At 37.5% G+C, this 23,305-nt stretch overlaps 1 protein-coding gene and 1 non-coding gene across 2 annotated transcripts; one reads left to right on the top strand and one right to left on the bottom strand.

The window, feature by feature from the left end:
- Nucleotides 1-422: 422 nt before the first annotated feature.
- LOC117202239 (U1 spliceosomal RNA) lies at nucleotides 423-586 on the bottom strand. The gene has a single exon (XR_004484457.1). It is a non-coding gene; the product is annotated as a U1 spliceosomal RNA (small nuclear RNA).
- Nucleotides 587-21,617: 21,031 nt separating this feature from the next.
- LOC101290462 (peptidyl-prolyl cis-trans isomerase-like 3) lies at nucleotides 21,618-22,572 on the top strand (the record flags this gene model as incomplete). Its single annotated transcript, XM_033432035.2, has 1 exon — nucleotides 21,618-22,572. A coding segment is annotated over one exon (483 nt), but the record flags the coding sequence as incomplete, so codon positions are not given.
- Nucleotides 22,573-23,305: the final 733 nt, after the last annotated feature.

Raw genomic sequence — 23,305 nt, 5'->3', positions numbered from 1 at the left:
ACCTGCTTGCTGCTCCCTCAGGATTTTCATGCTCGCAGAACCTGTTTAGTTCTGAGGACTGGCCTTTGTCTCTCAGCTTTGCAGAAGGAAGGAAGGGGGCCTGCAATCACAGCAATATTTAGCTATGGGTCCCACCTGGGCCTGAAGGACTTTTTTGTGTTGACTTTGTTCCCTTACATGAAGTCCACAACTTAGACCCAGTTCATTCTGTAAGGTCAGGTTCATGACTGGCATTGATCCTGGCCTTCAGTATCTCCACTATCGCAAGACCAGACTGTTTGGATCAGGGCCTGCCTGGGCTCTGCTCAGAGGTTGGTACTAGTTTGTTTTGAGTGACCTATTGACTTTTCTTTCTCCTGAGACAAATCCACTGTAACAAATGTCTCATCCTTTGCCTGGGTTTACTTTTTTTTTTTTTCCCTTAGGGGAAAGCGCGAACGCAGTCCCCCACTACCACAAATTATGCAGTCGAGTTTCCCACATTTGGGGAAATCACAGGGGTCAGCACATCCGGAGTGCAATAGATAAGCCTCGCCCTGGGAAAACCACCTTCGTGATCATGGTATCTCCCCTGCCAGGTAAGTATGGGGTTTACTTTTTTGAAGATCCTGTTCCTTATGGGGAAGGATCTGAGGTGTCTTTCTCAAGAAGGTCTCTGTCCTGGGCACCAGAGTGAAGCTTAACTTCACTCTGGCAAGGGAGGTCCCCAAACCAGAATCCACTTCTGAGTGCTTTCCTAATATGAGTCCTTTTTGTTCTTTTGGGTCTAAATCAGCGCTCTAACTCTTTCTCAGGAATTAAAACTTAGGGATTTATACTCTTGCCTATTGAGTGTGCCCTATCTTTCCTCCACCTGTGTAGTTCAGCTACACTGTGCCAGATTTTATTTTTGGTGCAGGGAGAAAGGACTGAAAAATATGTTTCCTCTGTTCCCCGTCTGATGTGCCTCTGCAAGTCTATGGCCAGTATCAAAGTGGGACCATCTCAGAACCACCTGCCCTTTTCCATCCACAGGTATGGGTTAGCAACAGTACTATCCATGGTGGGCAGCATCTGCTTTGTGATTACTTCTTCCCCATGAACTTCTTAATGATTTGTTCCAAGGAACTGGGAAACCTTGGTTATGGAGTCTGCTCCTGAACCCTCAGAAGGGTGTCTAAGGAGGGAAAGGTGATTTGGTAAAGAGGCCAGAATTGTACCTTTCTGATCTGATACAATAGTATGGATTAAGAACCTTAATAGGATCTACTGTTTCTTCCACATACAGCCAAATATTAGCTGGGTGCAGCTTTACTCCTTGAGTTCTTGGAAATGACCCCATCATTTTCAAGGTCATCAAAGACTGGAGTTTTTGCAGGAATTTTTGCTCATCCCCATGTCTTTACTCTCAGAATTTCTTCTTTTAACTCCAGCTGCCCTACAAAATCTGGTCTTTCTTTGGATCAACCCAGACATAGAACCCAGTCCCAACTTGAAGTTTACCCCCAAACCCCACTTCCACAAAAAACAAACAAACACACACACGACTGAGCAATATATCCTCAATTAAATATATCATAAGAGTGACAAAGCAAGAGGGAAGTGCTAGCACATCCCATGGTAAATAATTTAACAACCTCTCTTAGTAACTGTTTGTCTTCCATGTCCTTTGAGGTGTTCTGCCCTGAGGTCTATCAAGTCCCCTCATCTACCCATGGAGTGCCTACCCTGCTGGTACCTCTCTCCCAGGTCCTTATCACCCCTAACATTTTAAATGTTCAAGTCTCCTACATCCTACTCTAAGCCACACACCTAAACACAGTGTGTTGTGGAAAGTGAGTGAGGGTTTCTCCATAGCAAAATCCAATTTCTTATGAGATCACCTGGGATTACACAGAGCAGGATTTATGGTTGTACTGAATTACATACATAGTTATTTCCTCTGTGAATGGTTGCTTGATTTTTCTATTCTATTCTATAACTTCACCCAACCTACTATTCACTTTCTAGTATTTTCAAAAATAAATAATGAAGTTACTTGACTGTGTGTATATATTATACACACACATGCATACATATGTCTACATGTGAAATATACATATAACAGAGTTGGACTAATGTCAGTTTCATTATTAAGATTACAAACTGCTGAAATCAAGCATTACATCATTTACTTTGACTTCCTCAATTGCCCTCCAATTTTAATGAGCCTTGGTCTAGGACACCACACCTTCTCACCCATATGATGGGGTTTTATCAAGATTGACAGCTCCTTTTTTGGCAGTTCTTTCCTGTAATAAAAGCTTCTCCATAGTCAGCTCTCCACAAATACTTAGACTTCACCTTGTGCCCTGCCCCATATCTGCTCTCACTGCACTGCAGGAAGTTTGTTTAGAAAATTCCCTCAAAATCCTAGGATCTCTGGCATTATTATTTATGTAAAGACTCACTGTTTAGATTTGGGAATAAGACAAACTGAGTTCAAATCCCTGTTCTGGCACTTATCAGTTATATGAATTGGTGTAAGTCATTTTCTTTGATATTCAGTTTTCTTATATACAATATTGAGATTAGCATCTTTAGTCTATCTTAAAAAAATCTACACACACACACATACACAAATATACAGGCACAGGATGAAGACTCCTAAAAAAAGAAGAATAAGGAGGAAAGCCTAGCAATATTGTTTGGAAAATATAATAGAAAGCTACCATAGTTAAAGTAGTCTGGTCCGAAAGCAGAACAAGATTAAAAAAAAAAATGAAACAGAAAAGAGTTCAAAATCAATTTAAAGATACACAGAAATTTTGCATTTGATTCAAGTCATTTCAAATAATTGGAAAAAGTTACAGTCAACATACTCCATTGAGGAAGATGGGAAACTGAAAAGTGGATTTTCAGAATGATGAGTTAGTGTTCAGAACACCTGGGTACTTGAACTCCCTTTTCTCCCCCTGGTGAGAATAGGGACCTCCTGACACAGAGCTTATACAGGAACTTGGATGTCTCTACATATTTTCATAAATTTTCTTGGACTGATAATGAAGGCCACAAGTAAACGGTGGCTTTGTTAGGGCAATAACTCAGCTTTCCAGGCCCAGCAGGCCCTAGTAAGTTGAGCAGAAATCACCCACAGCTGCCTGACATCTTCAAGACTCTGAGGGACAGAGAAGGCTCCTGTAAGAAGTGCTGTGTCCACTCATGACATGGGAGGGAATCTTTTTTTATTTCTATATTGTGTGAGCATCTCTGAGAATGTGCTATTTCTTCCCATTAATCATAGGCCCACCTTACTATCTGAAGAGCCCATCTATAGAGTATGAAAATAATTCTTTACCTCATTCCTTCTATGAAAATCAGTATCAGTCAAATCAAAGATTTAAAGGTAAAGAAAAAAAACACAAAACACTGGGTATTTTTTTTCTTAAACATCTCAGAGTGGGAAAGTTTTTCTAAATATGGCTCAAAAACTACTTTCAAAAGTTATCAATAAACTCGAATACACGGGGAAAACATTTCTCTACTTGGGAAAAGATATATATACAGACATACAGACTAAAAAGCCAAAAACACTGGACAAATTGGAAGAAATTATTTTCTACCAAATATTGAAGGATTTATCTTCTTAATGTATAAGTTGCTCTTACAAAACAATAAAAATATAAAACATTCAGTAGGAAAAAATGAGTATATGGCAAGAATACAGCTCAAAGAAAAGTAATGTAAGTAATTTTAAACCTTTGAGAAAAATGTTCAGCCTTACTCATAATATAAGAAATCCAAATTGAAACCACAAGTTGACATTTTTAAACTGCCTGATTGACAAAGCTAAGAAAGTTTAATAAATAACCATATCAGATAGGATATAGGTGAAAAAGGCACATTTACCTTTGATTACTATGGAACATAAATGGTTCCAACCACCATGGAACACAACTAAATGACATTTTTAAAAATTTGAAATGCATATGCCTGCATCAGAAATTCTATTCCTACAAATGTATCCAGAAGATTTACCCATGGATGTGTATCAAAGAATTTCAATACAGTAGCTCAGTGATAGAAAAGAACGGAAAATAACAAAAAATATTCATAAACAAGGACCTAGTCAAATAAGTAATGTATGTTCATGCAACATTAAGCTATGCAGTAGCTTAAAAGGACTGGGTAATTTCCATTGAGTGATATAGAATTGCCAAAATATGTAAGAGCAAGGTGAAGAAAAATGTTTATAGTAGGTTACAGTTGTGTTACATGCTAGAGGCCATGTATCTCTATGTTCCTATATATATGCACAGACTACTGGCAGGGTATTCAAGAAACTAGGAAAGTTAGTAGTCAGTGGATAGTGGTACTGGAGGGCCAGGGAGCAAAAATGTGAGAGGAACTTTTTTTTTTTATTGAATGACTTTTTTGTTTTCAAATTATAGACTATGAGCATCTATTACCTTTTCAAATAAATGAATAATGAGATAAGAAAAAATACATAATAAATAATACAGTCATCCATGATAATCTGAGCATAGAAGAAAATGTCAGAGGATGTACGGATGCTTTTTCACCTATTGAAAAAAATATATTGATTCCAATATTGTGTGTGTGTGTGTGTGTGTGTGTGTGTGTGTGTGTGTGAATTTCTCTCTCTGCTTAAGAAAACAGTTTTCTTAGGTACTATTTTCTTATATATCAATTTATCTTAGTAAATTACAATTCAGGCAAATTAATTATCAACATCAAATGAAACAAATGTTTTGTTTTGAAAAAAGTGCTAAACAATAACCATACCAAAAACTATATTCAGCTTTTATATGCTTTTATATTTAGTATATTATACTGATGTTTTATTAAAATTTGTTTTTCATTAAAAAGGTTTGGATTTTTTATCATAGTTACTAATTTTCTGAATAATGCTTACATTTAAAGAACAAATGATTAATTATATGGTCATATTCTAGATTTTACACCATTACTTAAGAAAAACGTGTTGAATACAAATTTAACCTGATAATTAGAAATATTCAAAAATTATCTGCCCATTTTTTATCTTTTTATTTAGCTCATTTTATAAACATTTTTGCTACTTGGAGAATAAAATTATCCCCATGAGTGTTATGATTAGAATTTCAGTAGTACTCACTAAGCAGACTTCAAGTAGACCTTTAGTAGTGAGTTAACTGAATTAATCCATGGCATATCAGTGGCCAAAACGACATCATTTAAATACCTGTGCATAAAGTACCAGTTATGTTACTTAAAAAAAGTACTCAAAGATAGAATTATTGTTTGCAGCAGGGTTTAAAGAAACTTATTTCACTTATTTAGTAGTCAGCTCAATATAAAAATTTTTGTAATTTCTCCTTTTTCTCTTTCTCTATTTTTCTCTTTTCTCTCTCTCCTTATATCCTTTTTATGGGAGGAATCACAATAATTAACTATGAAAGGAAAACAGGATTGGAAACTCTATTTTTATATTTTTATCTGATCATACTATTTACATTTTCTATCTATAGAATATACAATAATGAAGGTATGTCATTCGTATTTGTTATAGGAAACATTTTAAGTGGATGTCTGGGAAGGACATTACACATTCCTCTCCCCTTTGCTTTTTATACTTTTACAAGAAGATTATGACAATTAAAGAAAAGTATTTTGAGAATGTATTTAAAAGGCTGGATCCTATGTGATCACTGTCTATGTGATTATTTGCAGATCCCAAGACAACGGTTCAAGGACAGGTGGTTTATTTGGGAGGTGACCCTGGGAGACCCTGACAGAGGAACAGGGAAATGAGACAGAGAAGGAAAGAGAGCCCACAAAGTTCACGTTTTCATGTCAACTAACTGGATCTCAGTCCCCACTAGGATGAAGCTGGGGGCCAGCATGGCACCCGTGTCTCAGAGTCATCTTATCAGGGATCACTAGCTAAGCGTTAATTCTCTGGCCATTCAAGCTTGCAGCAGCCTGGGGAGAGCAGGCTCTGGCTGCCAGAAAGAATCCTCAGCAGGAAGTAAGGGCAATTGTGCATGACAGTGGTAATGCCTGAGAGGATACAAGCAGGAAGCTTCAGCACTGCTTTAATCCCTGCCACTTAAAGTGATGGTGCACTTGATCATAACTTCCTGTGGTCTAAAGTTTCAAGTGTGTCTTCCCTCTCTACTGCCCTGATTTGGCTACTCCTGAGACTTGGGAGCTGGTCAGGACTTCTAGACAGGACTTGCCTGGAAGGGGAGTGAGGCCAGCTGGAGAGCAGATGAACATCAGGTCCATCATGCGTGTAGTGTTTCATTTATGTTTGCCCATGTGGAAGGTATTCTGCTTCTACAAACATCCTCAGTTTTTGTATGGGGATGATCCTCCCCCATGCACATCCTTTCAGTTCACATGAATCAGGGTGAGAACATGCTGGTTTAAGTCAGGACAGTTTAAATAGGGCAGATTAAATACTAGGATCTTTGCTAAGAATACCAGAAAAGATCTTTGCTCTGGAGCTGAAGTTGGAAAGATTCTGCCCTGGTACCTCTGTCTGCCATTATGTGATCACAGGGAAAGAACCTCTCGGAGTGGATCAGTGAGAGAGAGCTGAGAGCTCAAGGGTGAGAGAAATTAGGTTCTGAGCTATCATTTAGAGGTGCAGTCCCTGTCCCTGCCAGCCTGGGTGACCATAACCTCCGTGAATAAGTCGGTTGGAGTAAGACTTTTGGATTTGAATCCGGAAGGCTTCTAAATGCAATATTAGATTATCAGGCTATTATAATATAGAAAGTAATATTAATGTCCTATTTAAAAAATTTCCAGCAATAGGCAAATCTTTAATAAACAGAAACAAGTGTGACCGTGGCTAAGTTTTTAAAACTTTTTAGTGCCTTAGTATCCTCAGTAGTAGACTGAAGTAAATCACTGTACTGACATAATAGAGGGGCTGTGAACGGTAAACAAAAGCTACTAAAATTGTCAATTGTACAGCTTTTATCACATCATATCATGAGCTCCGTGAGGACTACGACTCTGTCTGGTATCTATTTGTTAACCACTGTAAATCCAGCACCAACTATGCTGCTTGCACATAGTAAACCATCAACAGATGCATGGATGGAAGAAAGCAGAAGTGACAGTCAAAAACTGAGCAACTGTTATGGTACCAGCACCATCAGAAGACGCTGGGCAGCCACAAACAATCAGTACAGCCCTACTTGTAGGCATGCCTACTGAAAATGAGCTAGGAAGAATGAGGAAACAAATATTAAAATGCAAATTATATGTAGGTACTTTCTTATATACAGTATATGCTACCTCACATCATTCTAAAGCTTTGGCTATCTTTGGTTTTTACCTTCAAACTAGCATATGTGGGGTGATGTTGCCCACTGGTTATTATTTTATGAAAAAAACATTGCCAGAATATATTTTCTCGATTACATGGATCTTTTATATAGACTTCTTTACTCTTGAGAAAAGAATCATGACTAAATCCCTCCAACATTTTCCCTTATAAGCAGTGCCTTGCCTGTGCTATATAATTCTGCTGTTAAAAGGACACTTTGGGATTATATGCTGAGTATATGAATGGTACTACCATGGAAGTAACTTCATTTTAAGTCTCTCAATATGAGCTGGCTGGTTTTACTATTACTTTTGAGTCATGACTCCTTTGATAAATACCATTTTTAATGCTTCTCTCCCTCCACCAGGCCTAAGATAGAATATTACTCAGAATCGGAGAGTTTACCGTGTGGCTTTATGTCACATGGAAAGAACAGAATACAGCCAGAGTAAAAACCCACCTCTCCACACCCTAAAACACTCAAGGTCTAGGTCTGTCTTAGGACTGAATCCAATAGTAAAACTGAAATTCATATTTTGATCAGGTAACCAATTCAAGCATTCAAGAATATGTTCATCAAGTTGCATGCTATTTTTTTTACCATCCCACTATACCAGGGTAACTTTCCCAGATTCTCATTTACTCAAGGGCTGCCTCTTCCTTTTACCAGTGTTTCCTCTTGGTATGTCCTCAGGAAATAGGAACTAATTTCAATATACGTTGGTTAATTCATTAAACAAATATTTGTTTAGAGCCTAAAAGAAAAAGCCACTGGGCTAACACTGATTAAAGTAAAACATAATGAGAATCATAAATGCCCTGCAATAGGAATACCAATAATAAAATTGCAATACCCAACATTTCTTTTTTTTTTTTTTTTTTTCTTTGCGGTACGTGGGCCTCTCACTGTTGTGGCCTCTCCCATTGCGGAGCACAGGCTCCGGACGTGCAGGCTCAGCGGCCATGGCTCACGGGCCCAGCCGCTCTGCGGCATGTGGGATCTTCCCGGACCGGGGCACGAACCCGTGTCCCCTGCATCGGCAGGCGGACTCTCAACCACTGCACCACCAGGGAACATTTCTTAAAGTCAATGGAATATCTTACATCAGTCAACTGGGTGACTCAAATTGTCTATTCCCAGAATAAACACTTTGTTTTATCCATAGTAGGCCCTTGATGGAGCAGAACGGAATCATATTTGACATTCACTGGGTTTGGCAACTGCCATCATTGTTTAATCAGATACTTATAAGAATTCTTCATTTGTTATTATTGTTTCTAAATTACAAACAAGACAAAGATCAACAATTATTCAGTACTTTGGGCTTCAATCAAAATAAACTCGATGGAGTGTATCAGTCATATCCCATCCCACAAAATTCCATTTCACTGTACTCTCAATAATACTTCCTCCAGCATAGTGGATGAAATCCTGTGAGTTAACTTGCTCATTTATCAACAATCACAAAGACCACATTTCACTGCAGATGAACCATCCATTTTCAATTTATGACTTTTTTTCTTTGTGTATGAATGAATTGAGAAGGAATCAGGAAATTAAAGGTAAGCATTCTAGCTAAAAAAAAAGACTCTATTCATTTTCTACTTAATCTCATAAAATGCCTTTCTTTTTCTAGAAACTACCCCCCTTCCTTCAAATAACCACGAGAAAATGACATTTGCAGTACTTCAAACTAAAGTATGTATCATGGTATTGCAAATGTTTTCTAAAAGGTCAACACACATTTTCTACTGTAAAGATTGTTGGTCCAGAAGCAACACAAATTTTTTAAATTATAGTGTTTAAAATCACTGAATATATATGTGAATATATATATTATATGTATGTAATTGTGTATGTGTACACACACACACATTTAATAGATTCACATGCAAGATGTTCCTCCCTCCCTCCCTCTTTCTCTCTCTCTTTCTTTCCTTCTCTCTTTCTCTCTCTCTTTCTTCCTTTCTAAAACACATTGAAAAACACTTAAATTCCTTAAGCATATTGCTTGGGTCTTCTATTTTATTTTTATATTCTTTCTACAGCACTTATATTGAAGACAAGGAATACAATGGTGGCATTCAATAATTGCTTTCTAACTATATATGATAAAGGAAAATTTAAAGGCTCTATTGTCCATAGAACACAAACTACTTAATAGTGACAATATGTATAGCCTTGTATTATAATGTTAATGTAGAAGTACATAATATAATTATATGAAATAATCATTATCCATTTTAATTATAAAATATATATTATATAGTACATTATAAATACTGATACTATATAACACACAGTATAATATAAAATCCAAAGTTCTACGTATGGGATGATATTAAGACATCGTCTAAACATATTTTTGTTCATCTCTATATACATAGTTCCTTTACAAGTAGTTTAAAAAACTGCTGAAGATGTAGGAACAACCAAGTTACTTCTCAGAGAAACCCCCAAAATGTCTACCTCCTTAATTATAGATTATAGAAAGAAGAGCAAGGCATTATCATCATGACCGTTGAGGGAAATGAAATACATCTTCAAGATCCCATGTGAAAAACTCTCTGCTATCTAAATTATTTTTCTCAGTAAATAAGATAGGCTTTTGAGGGAGATATAATGTCTAGGTTTTTGAGGGAGACACAGGTATGTGAAATACAGCAGAGCTAACTGGAGGTAATTCCAACCATCAGACCATCAGACATATATTTGTATGACAGATGCATTTTAAATGGTAGAAGTACATGACCTAGTTTATTAGTTAAGTTACATTTACTGTCAGCAACAGAAACCAACTCTGGTAGATGCAAGCAAGTGGATGGATATCTATTTGAGTAATACGATGACTCCATAGAGCACTGGAAGTTTGGAGACTCAGACTTAGAAAACAAAGGTTCATGTTAGGGTTCATGTTAGGACAGCTACTGAACAGAAAACATGGCTTTTTCTTTCTTTCTTTCTTTGTTTAAAAAGTTTATTTATTTTTAAAAATATTACATTTTAATTTTTCTTTTTTTTCATCTTTATTGGAGTATAACTGCTTTACAATGGTGTGTTAGTTTCTGCTATATAACAAAGTGAATCAGCTATATGTATACATATATCCCCATATATCCTCCCTCTTGGGTCTCCCTCCCACACTCCCTAATCCACCCTTCTAGGTGGATACAAAGCACCGAACTGATCTCAATGTGCTATGTGGCTGCTTCCCATTAGCAATCCATTTTACATTTGGCAGTGTATATATGTCCATGCCACTCTCTCACTTCGTCCCAGCTTCCCCTTCCCCTTCCCCGTGTCCTCATGTCCATTCTCTATGTCTGCGATTTTATTCCTGTCCTGCCCCTAGGTTCTTCAGAAGCATTTTTTTTTCAGATTCTATATATATGTTTTAGCACATGGTATTTGTTTTTCTCTTTCTGATTTACTTCACTCTGTATGACAGGCTCTAGCACCATTCACCTCACTACAAATAACTTCATTTCTTTTTATGGCTGAGTAATATTCCATTGTATATATGTGCCACATCTTCTTTATCCGTTCATCTGTCAATGGACACTTAGGTTGCTTCCATATCCTGGCTATTGTAAATAGAGCAGCAATGAATATTGTGGTACATGACTCTTTTTGAATTATGGTTTTCTCAGGGTATATGCCCAGTAGTGGGAATGCTGGGTCATATGGTAGTTCTATTCCTAGTTTTTTTAAGGAACCTCCATACTGTTCTCCATAGTGGCAGTATCAATTAGCATTCCCAGCAAAAGTGCAAGAGGGTTCCCCTTACTCCACACCCTCTCCAGCATCTACTGTTTGTAGATTTTTAAATGATGGCCATTCTGACTGGTGTGAGGTGATACCTCATTGTAGTTTTGATTTGCATTTCTTGAATAATTAGTGATGGTGAGCTTCATTTCATGTGTGTGTTGGCAATCTGTATATATTCTTTGGAGAAATGTCTATTTAGGTCTTCTTCCCATTGTTGGATTGGGTTGTTTGCTTTTTGATATTGAGCCATATAAGCTGCTTGTATATTTTGGAGATTAATCATTTGTCAGTTGCTTTGTTAGCAAATATTTGCTCCCATTCAAGGACTGTCTTTTTGTGTTGTTTATGGTTTCCTTTGCTGTTTAAAAGCTTTTAAGTTTCATTAGGTCCCATTTGTTTATTTTTGTTTTTATTTCCATTTCTCTAGGAGGTGGGTCAAAAAGGATCTTGCTGTGATTTATATCATAAAGCGTTCTGCCTATGATTTCCTCTAAGAGTTTTATAGTGTCTGGCCTTACATTTAAGTCTTTAATCCATTTTGCATTTATTTTGGTGTATGGGAGTGTTCTAATTTCATTCTTTTACATGTAGCTGTCCAGTTTTCCCAGCACCACTTATTGAAGAGGCTGTCTTTCTCCACTGAATGTTCTTGCCTCCTTTACCAAAGATAAGGTGACCATATGTGCAGGGGTTTATCTCTGGGCTTTCTATCCTGTTCCATTAATCTAAATTTCTGTTTTTGTGCCAGTACCATACTGTGTTCATTACTGTAGCTTTGTAGTAGAGTCTGAAGTAAGGGAGCCTGATTCCTCCAGCTCCATTTTTCTTTCTCAAGATTGCTTTGGCTATTTGGGGTGTTTTGTGTTTCCATACAAATTGTGAAATTTTTTGTTCTAGTTGTGTGAAAAATGCCATTGGCAGTTTGATACGGATTGCAATGAATCTGTAGATTGCTTTGGGTAGTACAGTCATTTTCACAATGTTGATTCTTCCAATCTAACAACATGGTATATTTCTCCATCTGTTTGTATCAACTTTAATTTCTTTCATCAGTGTCTTATAGTTATCTGCATACAGGTTTTGTCTCGTTAGGTAGGTTTATGCCTAGGTATTTTATGGTTTTTGTTGCAATGGTAAACGGAATGTTTCCTTATTTTCTCTTTCAAATTTTTCATCATTAGTGTATAGGAATGCAAGAGATTTGTGTGCATTAATTTTGTATCCTGCTACTTTACCAAATTCAATGATTAGCTCTAGCAGTTTTCTGATATCATTTTTAGGATTCTCTATGTATACTAATATGTCATCTGCAAACAGTGACAGTTTTACTTCTTCTTTTCCAGTTTGGATATCATTTATTTATTTTCCTTCTCTGATTGCTGTGGCTAAAACTTCCAAAACTATGTTGAATAATAGTGGTGAGAGTGGGCAACCATGTCATGTTCCTGATCTTAGAGGAAATGGTTTCAATTTTTCACCATTGAGAATGATGTTGGCTGTGAGGTTGTCATATATAGCCTTTATTATGTTGAGGTAAGTTCCCTCTATGCCTACTTTCTGGAGGGTTTCTATCAAAAATGGGTGCTGAATTTTGTTGAAAGCTTTTTCTGCATCTATTGAGTTGATCGTATGATTTTTATCCTTCACTTTTTAATTATGGTTTTCACATTGATTGATTTGCATATACTGAAGAATCCTTCCATTTCTGGGATAAACCCCACTTGATCATGGTGTATGATCCTTTTAATGTACTGTTGGATTCTGTTTGCTAGTATTTTGTGGAGGAGTTTTGCATTTATATTCATCAGTGATATTGGCCTGTAGTTTTCTTTCTTTGTGACATCTTTGTCTGGTTTTGGTATCAGGGTGATGGTGGCCTCATAGAATGAGTTTGGGGTGTTTCTCCCTCTGCTAAATTCTGGAAGAGTTTCAGAAGGATAGGTGTTAGCTCTTCTGAAATTCTTGATAGAATTCACCTGTGAAGCCATCTGGTCTGGAACTTCTGTTTGTTGGAAGATTTTTAATCACAATCTCAATTTCAGTCCTTGTGACTGGTCTGTTTATATTTTCTTTTTCTTCCTGGTTCAGTCTTGGAAGGTTTTGCTTTTCTAAGAATGTGTCCATTTCTTCCAGGTTGTCCATTTTATTGGCATATAGTTGATTGTGGTAATCTCTCATGATCCTTTGTATTTCTGCAGTGTCAGTTGTTACCTCTCCTTTTCCATTTCTAATTCTACTGAATTGAGTCTTCCTCCTTTTTTTCTTGATGAGTCTGGCTAATGGTTTATCAATTTTGTCTTCTCAAAGAACGAGCTTTTAGTTTTATTGATTTTTGCTATCATTTCCTTCATTTATTTTTCATTTATTTCTGATCTGATCTTTATAATTTCTTTCCTTCTGCTAACTAACTTTGGGGTTTTTTTGTTCTTCTTTCTCTAACTGCATTAGGTGTAAGGTTAGGTTGTTTGTTTGAGACATTTCTTGATTCTTGAGGTAGGATTGTATTGCTATAAACTTCCCTCTTAGAACTGATTTTGCTGCATCCCATAGGTATTCGGTTGTTGTGTTTTCATTGTCATTTGTTTCTAGGTATTTTCTGATTTCCTCTTTGATTTCTTCAGTGATCTCTTGGTTATTTAGTAGTGTATTGTTTAGCCTCCATGTGTTTGTATTTTTTACAGTTTTTTTCCTGTAACTGATACCTAGTTTCATACCACTGTGGTTGGAAAAGATACTTGATACAATTTCAATTTTCTTAACTTTACCAAGGCTTGATTTGTGACCCAAGATATGATCTGTCCTGGAGAATGTTCCAGGAGCATTTGAGAAGAATGTGTATTCTGTTGTTTTTTGATGGAATGTCCTATAAATATCAATTAAGTCTATCTTGTTTAATGTATCATTTAAAGCTTGTGTTTCCTTATTTATTTTCATTTTGGATTACCTGTCCATTGGTAGAAGTGGGGTGTTACAAAGTCCCCTAGTATGATTGTGTTACCATCGATTTCCCCTTTTATGGCTGTTAGTATTTGCCTTATGTATTGAGGTGCTCCTATGTTGGGTGCATAAATATTTACAATTGTTATATCCTCTTCTTGGATTGATCCCTTGATCACTGTGTAGTGTCCTTCTTTGTCTCTTGTAATAGTCTTTATTTTAAAGTCTATTTTGTCTGATATGGGAATTGCTACTCCAGCTTTCTTTTGATTTCCATTTGCATGGAATATCTTTTTCCATCCCCTCACTTTCAGTCTGTATGTGTCCATAGGTCTGAAGTGGGTCTCTTGTAGACAGCATATATATGGGTTTTGTTTTTGTATTCATTCAGCCAGTCTATGTTGTTTGGCTGGAGCCTTTAATCCATTTACATTTAAGGTAGTTATCAATATGTATTTTCCTATTACCATTTTCTTAATTGTTTTGGGTTGTTTTTGTAGGTCTTTTCCTTCACTTGTGTTTCCTGCCTAGAGAAGTTCCTTTAGCATTTGTTGTAATGCTGGTTTGGTGGTGCTGAGTTCTCTTAGCTTTTGCTTGTCTGTAAAGGTTTTAATTTTTCCGTTGAATCTGAATGAGATACTTGCTGGGTAATCTTGGTTGTACGTTTTTCCCTTTCATCACTTTAAATACATCCTGCCACTGCCTTCTGGCTTGCAGAGTTTCTGCTGAAAGATCAGCTGTTAACCTTATGGGGATTCCCTTGTATGTTATTTGTTGTTTTTCCCTTGCTGCTTTTAATATTTTTTCTTTGTATTTAATTTTTGATAGTTTGATTAATATGTGTCTTGGTGTGTTTCTCCTTGGATTTGTGCTATATGGGACTTTCTGTGCTTTCTGGACTTGACTGACAATTTCCTTTTCTGTATCAGGGAAGTTTTCAACTATAATCTCTTCAAATATTTTCTCAGTCCCTTTTTTTTTCTCTTCTTCTTCTGGGACCCTTAAAATTCGAATGTTGGTGCATTTAATGTTGTCCCAGATGTCTCTGAGACTGTCCTCAATTCTTTTCATTCTTTTTTCTTTATTCTGCTCTGCAGTAGCTATTTCCATTATTTTATCTTCCAAGTCACTTATCCCTTCTTCTGCCTCAGTTATTCTGCTATTGATTCCTTCCAAAGAATTTTTAATTTCATTTATTATGTCATTCATCATTGTTTGCTCTTTAGTTTTTCTAGGTCCTTGTTATATGTTTCTTGTGTTTTCTCCATTCTATTTCCAAGAATTTGGATCATATTTACTATCATTACTCTGAATTCTTTTTCAGGTAGACTGCCTGTTTCCTCATTTGTTTGGTCTGGTGGGATTTTAACTTGCTTTTTCATCTGCTGCGTATTTCTCTGTCTTCTAATTTTGCTTAACTTACTGTGTTTGGGGTCTCCAGTTTGCAGGCTGCCAGTTCGTAGTTCACGTTGATTTTGGTGTCTGCCCCCAGTGGGTAAGGTTGGTTAAGGGGGTTTTGTAGGCTTCCTGGTGGAGGGGACTAGTGCCTGTGTTCTGGTTGGTGAGGTTGGATCTTGCCTTTCTGGTGGGCAGAACCACATCTGGTGGTGTGTTTTGGGGTGTCGGTGACCTTTTTATGATTTTAGGTAGCCTCTCTAATGGGTGGGGTTGTGTTCTTGTCTTGCTAGTTGTTCGGCATAGGGTGTCCAGCACTGTAGCTCGCTGGTCGTTGAGTGAAGCTGGGTCTTAGCGTTGAGATGGAGATCTCTGGGAGAGCTGTCGATGTCTGATATTACCTGGGGCTGGGGGGTTTCTGGTTGACCAATGTCCTGAACTCAGCTCTCCCACCTCAGAAGCTTAGGCCTCACACCTGGCCAGAGCACCAAGACCCTGTCAGCCACACGACTCAGAAAAAAAGGGAGGCATGGCATGGGGTTATCAGCTCGGTGCTTTGTGACCACCTGGAGGGGTGGGAGGGAGGGAGATGCAAGAGGGAAGAGATATGGGAACATATGTATAACTGATTCACTTTGCTATAAAGCAGAAACTAACACACCATTGTAAAGCAATTATACCCCAAGAAAGATGTTAAAAAAAAAAAAGAAAAAGAAAAAAGGGAGAAAAGAAAAGAAAAAGAAAAAGTAAAATAAAGTTATTAAAATAATTATTATTAAATATAAAAAATTAAAAATAAAAAAGAAAGAAAAATAAATGTAAGGAAAGAAAGAAGAGAACAACCAAACCAAAAAACAAATCCACCAATGATAACAAGTGCTAAGCTCTATACTTAAAAAAAAAAAAAAAAAAAAAAGGCCAGATAGAACCCTAGGACAAATGAACCCTAGGACAAATGTAAAAGCAAAGCTATACAGGCAAAATCACACAAGGAAGCATACACATACACACTCACAATAAAAGAAAAAGGAAAAAAAAAAATATTTTTTTTTTTTTTAAAAAAAGGAAGTGGGCAACCGAATCAGTAAACAACGCTACCAGTGACAATAAGCTGTAAAGACTAAACTAAGATCAACATAAAACCAGAAACGAATTAGAAGCAGAAAGCAAACCCCAATTCTACAGTTGCTCCCAAAGTCCACTGCCTCAATTTTGGGATGATTCATTCATTGTCTGTTCAGGTATTCCACAGATGCAGGGTACATCAAGTTGACTGTGGAGATTTAACAGGCTTCTCCTGAGCCTGCACAGAGAGATTTCCCCTTCTCTTGTTTGTTCACAAAGCTCCTGGGGTTCAGCTTTGGATTTGGCCCTGCCTCTGTGTGTAGGCTACCTGAGGGCGTCTGTTCCCAGGCAGGCCAGGGTTAAAGTAGCAGCTGATTAGGGGGGCTCTGGCTCACTCAGGCTGGGGGCAGGTGGGATAGAGGGGTACGGAATGCAGGGCGAGCCTGTGGTGGCAGAGGCCATCGTGATGTTGCAACAGCCTGAGGTGCACTGTGTGTTCTCCCGGGGGAGTTGTCCTTGGAGCATGGGACCCTGGGAGTGGTGGGCTGTACAGGCTCCTGTGAGGGGAGGTGTGGATAGTGACCTGTGCTTGCACACAGGCTTTTTGCTGGCTGCAGCAGCAGCCTTAGCATTTCATGCCCCTCTCTGGTGTTTATGCTGATAGTCGCGGTTCGCACCCATCTCTGGAGCTCTTTTAGGTGGTGCACTGAATCCCCTTGCCTTGCACACCCTGAAACAGTGGTCTCTTGCCTCTCAGACAGTTCCAGACTTTTTCCCGGACTCCCTCCTGGCTAGCTGTGGAGCACTAGCCCCCTCAGGCAGTGTTCATGCAGCCAACCCCAGTCCTCTCCCTGGGATTTGACCTCCGAAGCCCAAGCCTCAGCTCCCAGCCCCTGCCCGCCCCGGCGGGTGAGCAGACAAGCCTCAGGCTGGTGAGTGGTGGTCGGCAGCAATCTTCTGTGCAGGAATCTCTCTGCTTTGTCCTCTGCACCCCTCTTGCTGTGCTCTCCTCCGTGGCTCTGAAGCTTTCCCCTGCCCACCCCCCGTCTCCACCAGTGAAGGGGCTTCCTAGTATGTGGAAACTTTTCCTCCTTCACAGCTCCCTCCCAGAGGTGCAGGTCCTGTCCCTATTCTTTTGTCTCTGTTTTTCCTTTTACCCTACACAGGTACATGGGGAATTTCTTGCCTTTTGGGAAGTCTGAGATCTTCTGCCAGAGTTCAGTAGGTGTGCTGTAGGAGTTGTTCCACATGTACATGTATTTTTGATGTATCTGTGGTGAGGAAGGTGATCTCCACATCTTACTCTTCTGCCAACTTGAAGGTTCCCCCAATTTTTTCTTTTTAAAAAGAAAAGTTTGGGTACCCCTCTAGCTGATGCAGTGAATGATTTCTAGAAGTATCCTACAGCATCTTTGCATCATTTGATCAAGATTCAAAATTCTGGGCAGGAGTATGCAATTAGCTAAGCTAATTCACATTTCTATGCCCTGGTTCTCGCAGGTGAGGTAAGGGACAGTCTGATCTTTTTAGTTTTAGTTCTAGAGCATGTAGTACAACCTTGCACCAAAGCTACTTGAAATGCAAAATTCCTCCTCTAAAGGAAAAAGGGGGTGAAGACTATAGAGGTACTTTTTTGAAAAGCCAATATTCACTATACTTAGACATGACAGTAAGAAAATCTTTTCTCCATTTTACACATAGATCATTTTATAATAATCTTCCAAAGCTATGCCATTTATTTATTTACTTGTTTATTTATTTATTTCTTTATTTATCTTGTTCTTTGTCAGTTTAACTTGCTCATTGTCATCAATGACTAACATATAGGTCTCATAAGAACCAGAATTTGTCTCTCTGGTTCAATGCATTTAGACCAGATACTGGTAAATCAACACTTAGTTTATCAATATCTATTTGATGAACTACTTGACTGATCAATAAAAGGACATTGTAATGTGTGGAAAATATTACTTCCCCAATTTCTTTGCCCAACTGAATCCTTCTGACACAACTCTGTGGGGTATTTTCAACCTCAAATAATTGTTATGACATAGAAGCCTTGACTAAATCGATGGAGAGCTTCCCACTGTGTTTTCACAGACTCAGCAGGTTTATCTCTACAGTCCCGTGTAGAAAGTGTATTTTTTACCTACTTTCTCTAATGGTCAGTGTGCTCGAGTTAACAATGAGCTTGTGATGTTCAAGAATCAAGTGGGAATCAGATGCTCCCTCCTGGTCCCTCTGAAACTGTTTTAAGTTTCAAAAAGACATTTTCTAAATACCAATGGAATTTGAAAGATAAATGTAAACTGGACTCCTTAGAGTAGCTTTCACAGTGAGAAGCTGCTAACATCTAATTCTGAAGAAAGAGTCAACAGTAAAGATTTGAAAGGAGTAATGAGAGTTATTATGGCAAAAAATGTCAGAAAGGTATTCAGTGTTTGTTTGTTTGTGGGTGGACCTGGGGAAGAGAAGTAGATGTCAAGATTTAGGTTTAGGGTCCAATAATTCTGGGTAATGCTTTCTGTCTAAAACCGTTTTGTCTTTTAACGCCCAGTTCTAGGTTCAGGTATGTAAAAGGCTTACCTGAACTTCCACAAGGTGGCCTCCCTTCTATGTTTCCATTACATGCTACTTCATTTGAAAATTTGCCATATTTTTTTTACACTTAGTTTATTTTCTATATTTCTCTACTCAGATGCTATCATTCCAAATTCAGAAGCCCCATCTTATTGTTCTTTGTGCCCTCAGAACCTAGCTCAACATCGTACAGCACATATAGTTCAATATATTTTTCTTGAAATATTAATTGGTCTAAGGTAAATATTGTCATGTAACTTGCTGAAAAATCAATGATAAGCCTGACTTCTGGGTTATATGAAGAAAGGTAATATGTTAAAATAAGAAAACAATTTCTACCCCGGAACCCGTAATGAAATTCCCTCTCATCTGTTAAGTAGTAAATATTATGAAGTTTTAAAAAAAATCAGCAGTATGTAAATAATCAACAAGGACCATCTCCTGAATATGAAAATAAAGTTCAGAGACAATAAGATAATTATTACCTTTCCGCTTTTAAAGAGTTAAGAGAGAAGGTGAGCAAATAGATGTAGTCAGGCAACAGGAAAAAGAAAAAAGGAGGGACAGGGAATTAGAAGTACAGAACAAGATACAGTTTCTCATCTTTGCCAGTCTACCTGGGATGACTTAGAAAAAAATGGATGAAGACAGAAAATCCCAGTGATACCTTGTTTCTGCCATGGCACTTTTAGATCCATTTTAATGAGGCTTTCAGAGTTTCCCAGAAAATAAACTCTCTCCCTCTCAGGGTTCCTATATTTTCCAGATGCTTCTGGACATCTGATAATTTCTGCAAAGACTTTGGCCATTAGTAATTTCCAGACATCACAGCCTTTACTAACAGAAAGCACTGGAAAATAATTCCTCTCATCTTTACAGACATTAGCTTTAGCTATCTATAGTAGGGCCCTTTTGCAGAAGAAGTGGAGTAGAGAAATGTTTTGCTAAATACCATAAAAAAATTCTTTTTTATGTTTTCACTTCTTTTGAAGGGATGCTTGCTTGCTTGCAAACTAACTCAATCAACCTTCTTCCCCATTACTCAATGAAAGGGCAAAAGCTTTATAGGGAAAAAAAAAATAGGCTTCATGAACAGCCAATGTTCCACAAGCATTCAGCATAATGTGAAAGCACTGAATTATCTTCTAAAATAATATGATTTTTAATTAAGAAAATAAATGTAAAGAAGAAAAATTATTCATAATATAAAAGCCTTTTCATATAACTTTTATATGTTATCCTTGCTCCATTCTCAGAAAAATATTTTTTTTATTTACATAGTAGTTCCTGAATATTGTGTATCCCTTGTTAAATGTCATATTGAGGAAAAGTATATAGTTTAAAAGTGAACATTTCCATTAACCCCAGGCCCCAATGTCCTGGGTCCTGTAGTGAAGGCAGCATTAAGTAGAGTTCCCTTCTACTCTTTGGTGGACTTAAGGCATGAGGGAGAACTAAATTCTTGTTTTAATCTATTGAGATCTTTAGTTTGTTGATTTGCAAAGTGTAATCTAGCCTACTGTTTTAGATATGAGAGTTATATCTCTCATAAAATAAAAAAAGTATTCTTTTATTTTAGAACATATTATTCAAGTTTATGCTACTATGGACAAAGATTGTCACCTGCCATATCAGTGAACAAAGGATGTTGGGGCCATAAAGCCATCAGCCACTGCAGTCATCCTGCCCTACCTCGGATGGTGCACCTTGAGGGGATTCAGGATGGAGAAAACAGGATATTGGCCCTAGATACTTAAAGTGCATATGAAAGAAATGATTTCAGTGAGCCCAGACTCTTTCATCTTACCATATACAGAAAAGGGCTAAATTCAGTAAGCTGAGATGTCTGTTTTTCTTTAATTAACAGTCCTGGTTTCTTTTGCAAAAACTCCTACAAATCCTGGCTCTTCCCTTACTTCTTTGGAACAGTCCCTTAGAGCTATCTAAGGCTTAAGTCCTCAGTATGTCCACCAAATAATAAAAAATAATTCTCAACTAGGTTGTGCACTTTTTTCCAGTTGACACTACTTTGTATTTTTTCTATAACTTGCTCTTTTTTTTAACTTGGAAAATCACTGTTGTTAGTCCACATTAATCCACTTTATTCTTTTCAACAGATTTATGATATTTTACAAAATTAATGTAACATAACTGATATATCAAATTGGTTGAAAGAATATAAAGTGTTGCAGAAGAGGACTCCATATGGACTCAAGCTTCCATAAAGAATAAAAGTGAATGAGGAGCCCAAGGCACTTCTAGAGGATGACCAGAGTTATGCTTGTTGTCCTAGTGTAATTATTAAAAGATAATTTTGACCCTTTCATAGTCAAAAGTGTACCTGGTGGGGAGAAATTAGTGTCTCCCTAGTTCTAGTCGTTTGGTTTGAGACAGGGAGGAGGGGGCGGAGGGAGGAGGCGAGCAGGTGAGGGGCGTTCTCTCTAATGGGTCCCTTGCTCGACCTCCGGTGGCCTGAAGAAACTTAATTTCGTATCTGCAGACCCGTGGGGGCAACTGCGATTGCACCTTTGCTCTTTTAACAACCGCTGTGCTAATCGAAGTGGTTAATTGGTGACACTGCATACAGATGTAGGTGATATTAAAATCGAAGTCTTCTGTGAGAGGACACCCAAAACATGTGAAAATTTCTTGGCTCTTTGTGCCAGTAATTACTACAATGGCTGTATATTTCATACAAATATCAAGGGTTTCATGGTTCAAACAGGAGATCCAACAGGTACTGGAAGAGGAGGTAGCAGTATCTGGGGCAAGAAATTTGAAGATGAATACAGTGAATATCTTAAGCACAACGTTAGAGGTGTTGTACCTATGGCTAATAATGGCCCAAACACCAATGGATCTCAGTTCTTCATCACCTATGGGAAGCAGCCACATCTGGACATGAAATACACAGTATTTGGAAAGGTAATAGATGGTCTGGAGACTCTAGATGAATTGGAGAAGTTACCAGTAAATGAGAAGACATATCGACCTCTTAATGATGTACACATTAAGGACATAACTATTCATGCCAACCCATTTGCTCAGTAGCTATAATAGACCTGGACAAATACTTGGCAAACTATTCAAGGAACACACCTATTATGGTTTACCCAGTTTTAATTATGTCAGAGATTGCATCATTATACAACTTGTTTACAACTAAGATCTACTTGTTTACAGCTAAGATCTTCTATGAGTTGGTGGTACCAAGGGAAGCCAAACAGCTTTTACTCCTATTCTTAGAGGGTATTCTTTACTGTAACTATTACCTAATGCATTTCTTTAATTTTTTTTAAAAACCTTATGTTTAATTTTGTTTTTCCATATAAATATTCATTTAAAAATGCTGAGTCTCAAATCCAGGCATTGTTGAGCACCCTAATTACATGCTCCTACCATATGTAGTCCACATCCTGGAAATATTATTTTCTATTAATTATTTACTTTATACAGTTAGAAAGAGGAAGGACAAATAAAGAGATGGCCTAGAAAGGCCGGTCAAAAAAAAAAAAAAAAAAAAAAAGTGAATGAAAAGAGCAGAAATAAGGAAGATGGTGAATTCAGAAACAAGTCTAGGGTAAAATGAAGATCAAAAGTGGAACAGATAAGACATATGACGTAAGTTTGCTAAAATGTAAATTATTAAGAAAGAAACATAGACAAAAGCAAGGGAGACCTACTAATCACCTATGGACAAACCATTATGAGGGAAGTTGTCTTTCTGAAATTTATATTTATTATAGAACCAAGAATACTACCTGATACATTCACCTATTTAGGGTTTAAAACGTGCCTGTAGAGTAATGATAATAATAAAAATAAAAATAATTCCTATCACTTATTGGAAATTTAATATGTGCCAGACAGTGTGCTCTGTGCAAAGTACTTGTGCTAAATCTTGAAAAGGTCCCTCCAGCAAATCTTCATTCAATTTATTCACTTAGTAAACACTGTCTAGATTCCTCTTTTTTTTCACAACCACACATAATCCAGCAGTGAGTTCTACGGTCTCTACTTTCAAAACATATCCCAAATCTGACCATCTCTCATCCCTTTTACAGCTCCCCTCTAATCCAAGCCACCTTCATTTTTAGGAACAATATAATAGCCTTCTAACTAGTTTCCCTGCTTCCACAGTTCTTCATCCAGCAACAAAATGGTTTCAGCATGTAAAGCAGATCGTATCACCCCTCTTATTCAAATAATCCTCATAGATTCTCAGTCAGGAACTGTGACTATAATAAAGTATTACT

This window comes from Orcinus orca, chromosome 3 (assembly GCF_937001465.1).
Source record: "Orcinus orca chromosome 3, mOrcOrc1.1, whole genome shotgun sequence".
In the NCBI taxonomy this organism is placed as follows: domain Eukaryota; kingdom Metazoa; phylum Chordata; class Mammalia; order Artiodactyla; family Delphinidae; genus Orcinus; species Orcinus orca.
The sequence above is the reverse complement of the archived record's forward strand: the minus strand, read 5'-3'. Positions and strand labels throughout refer to the sequence as shown.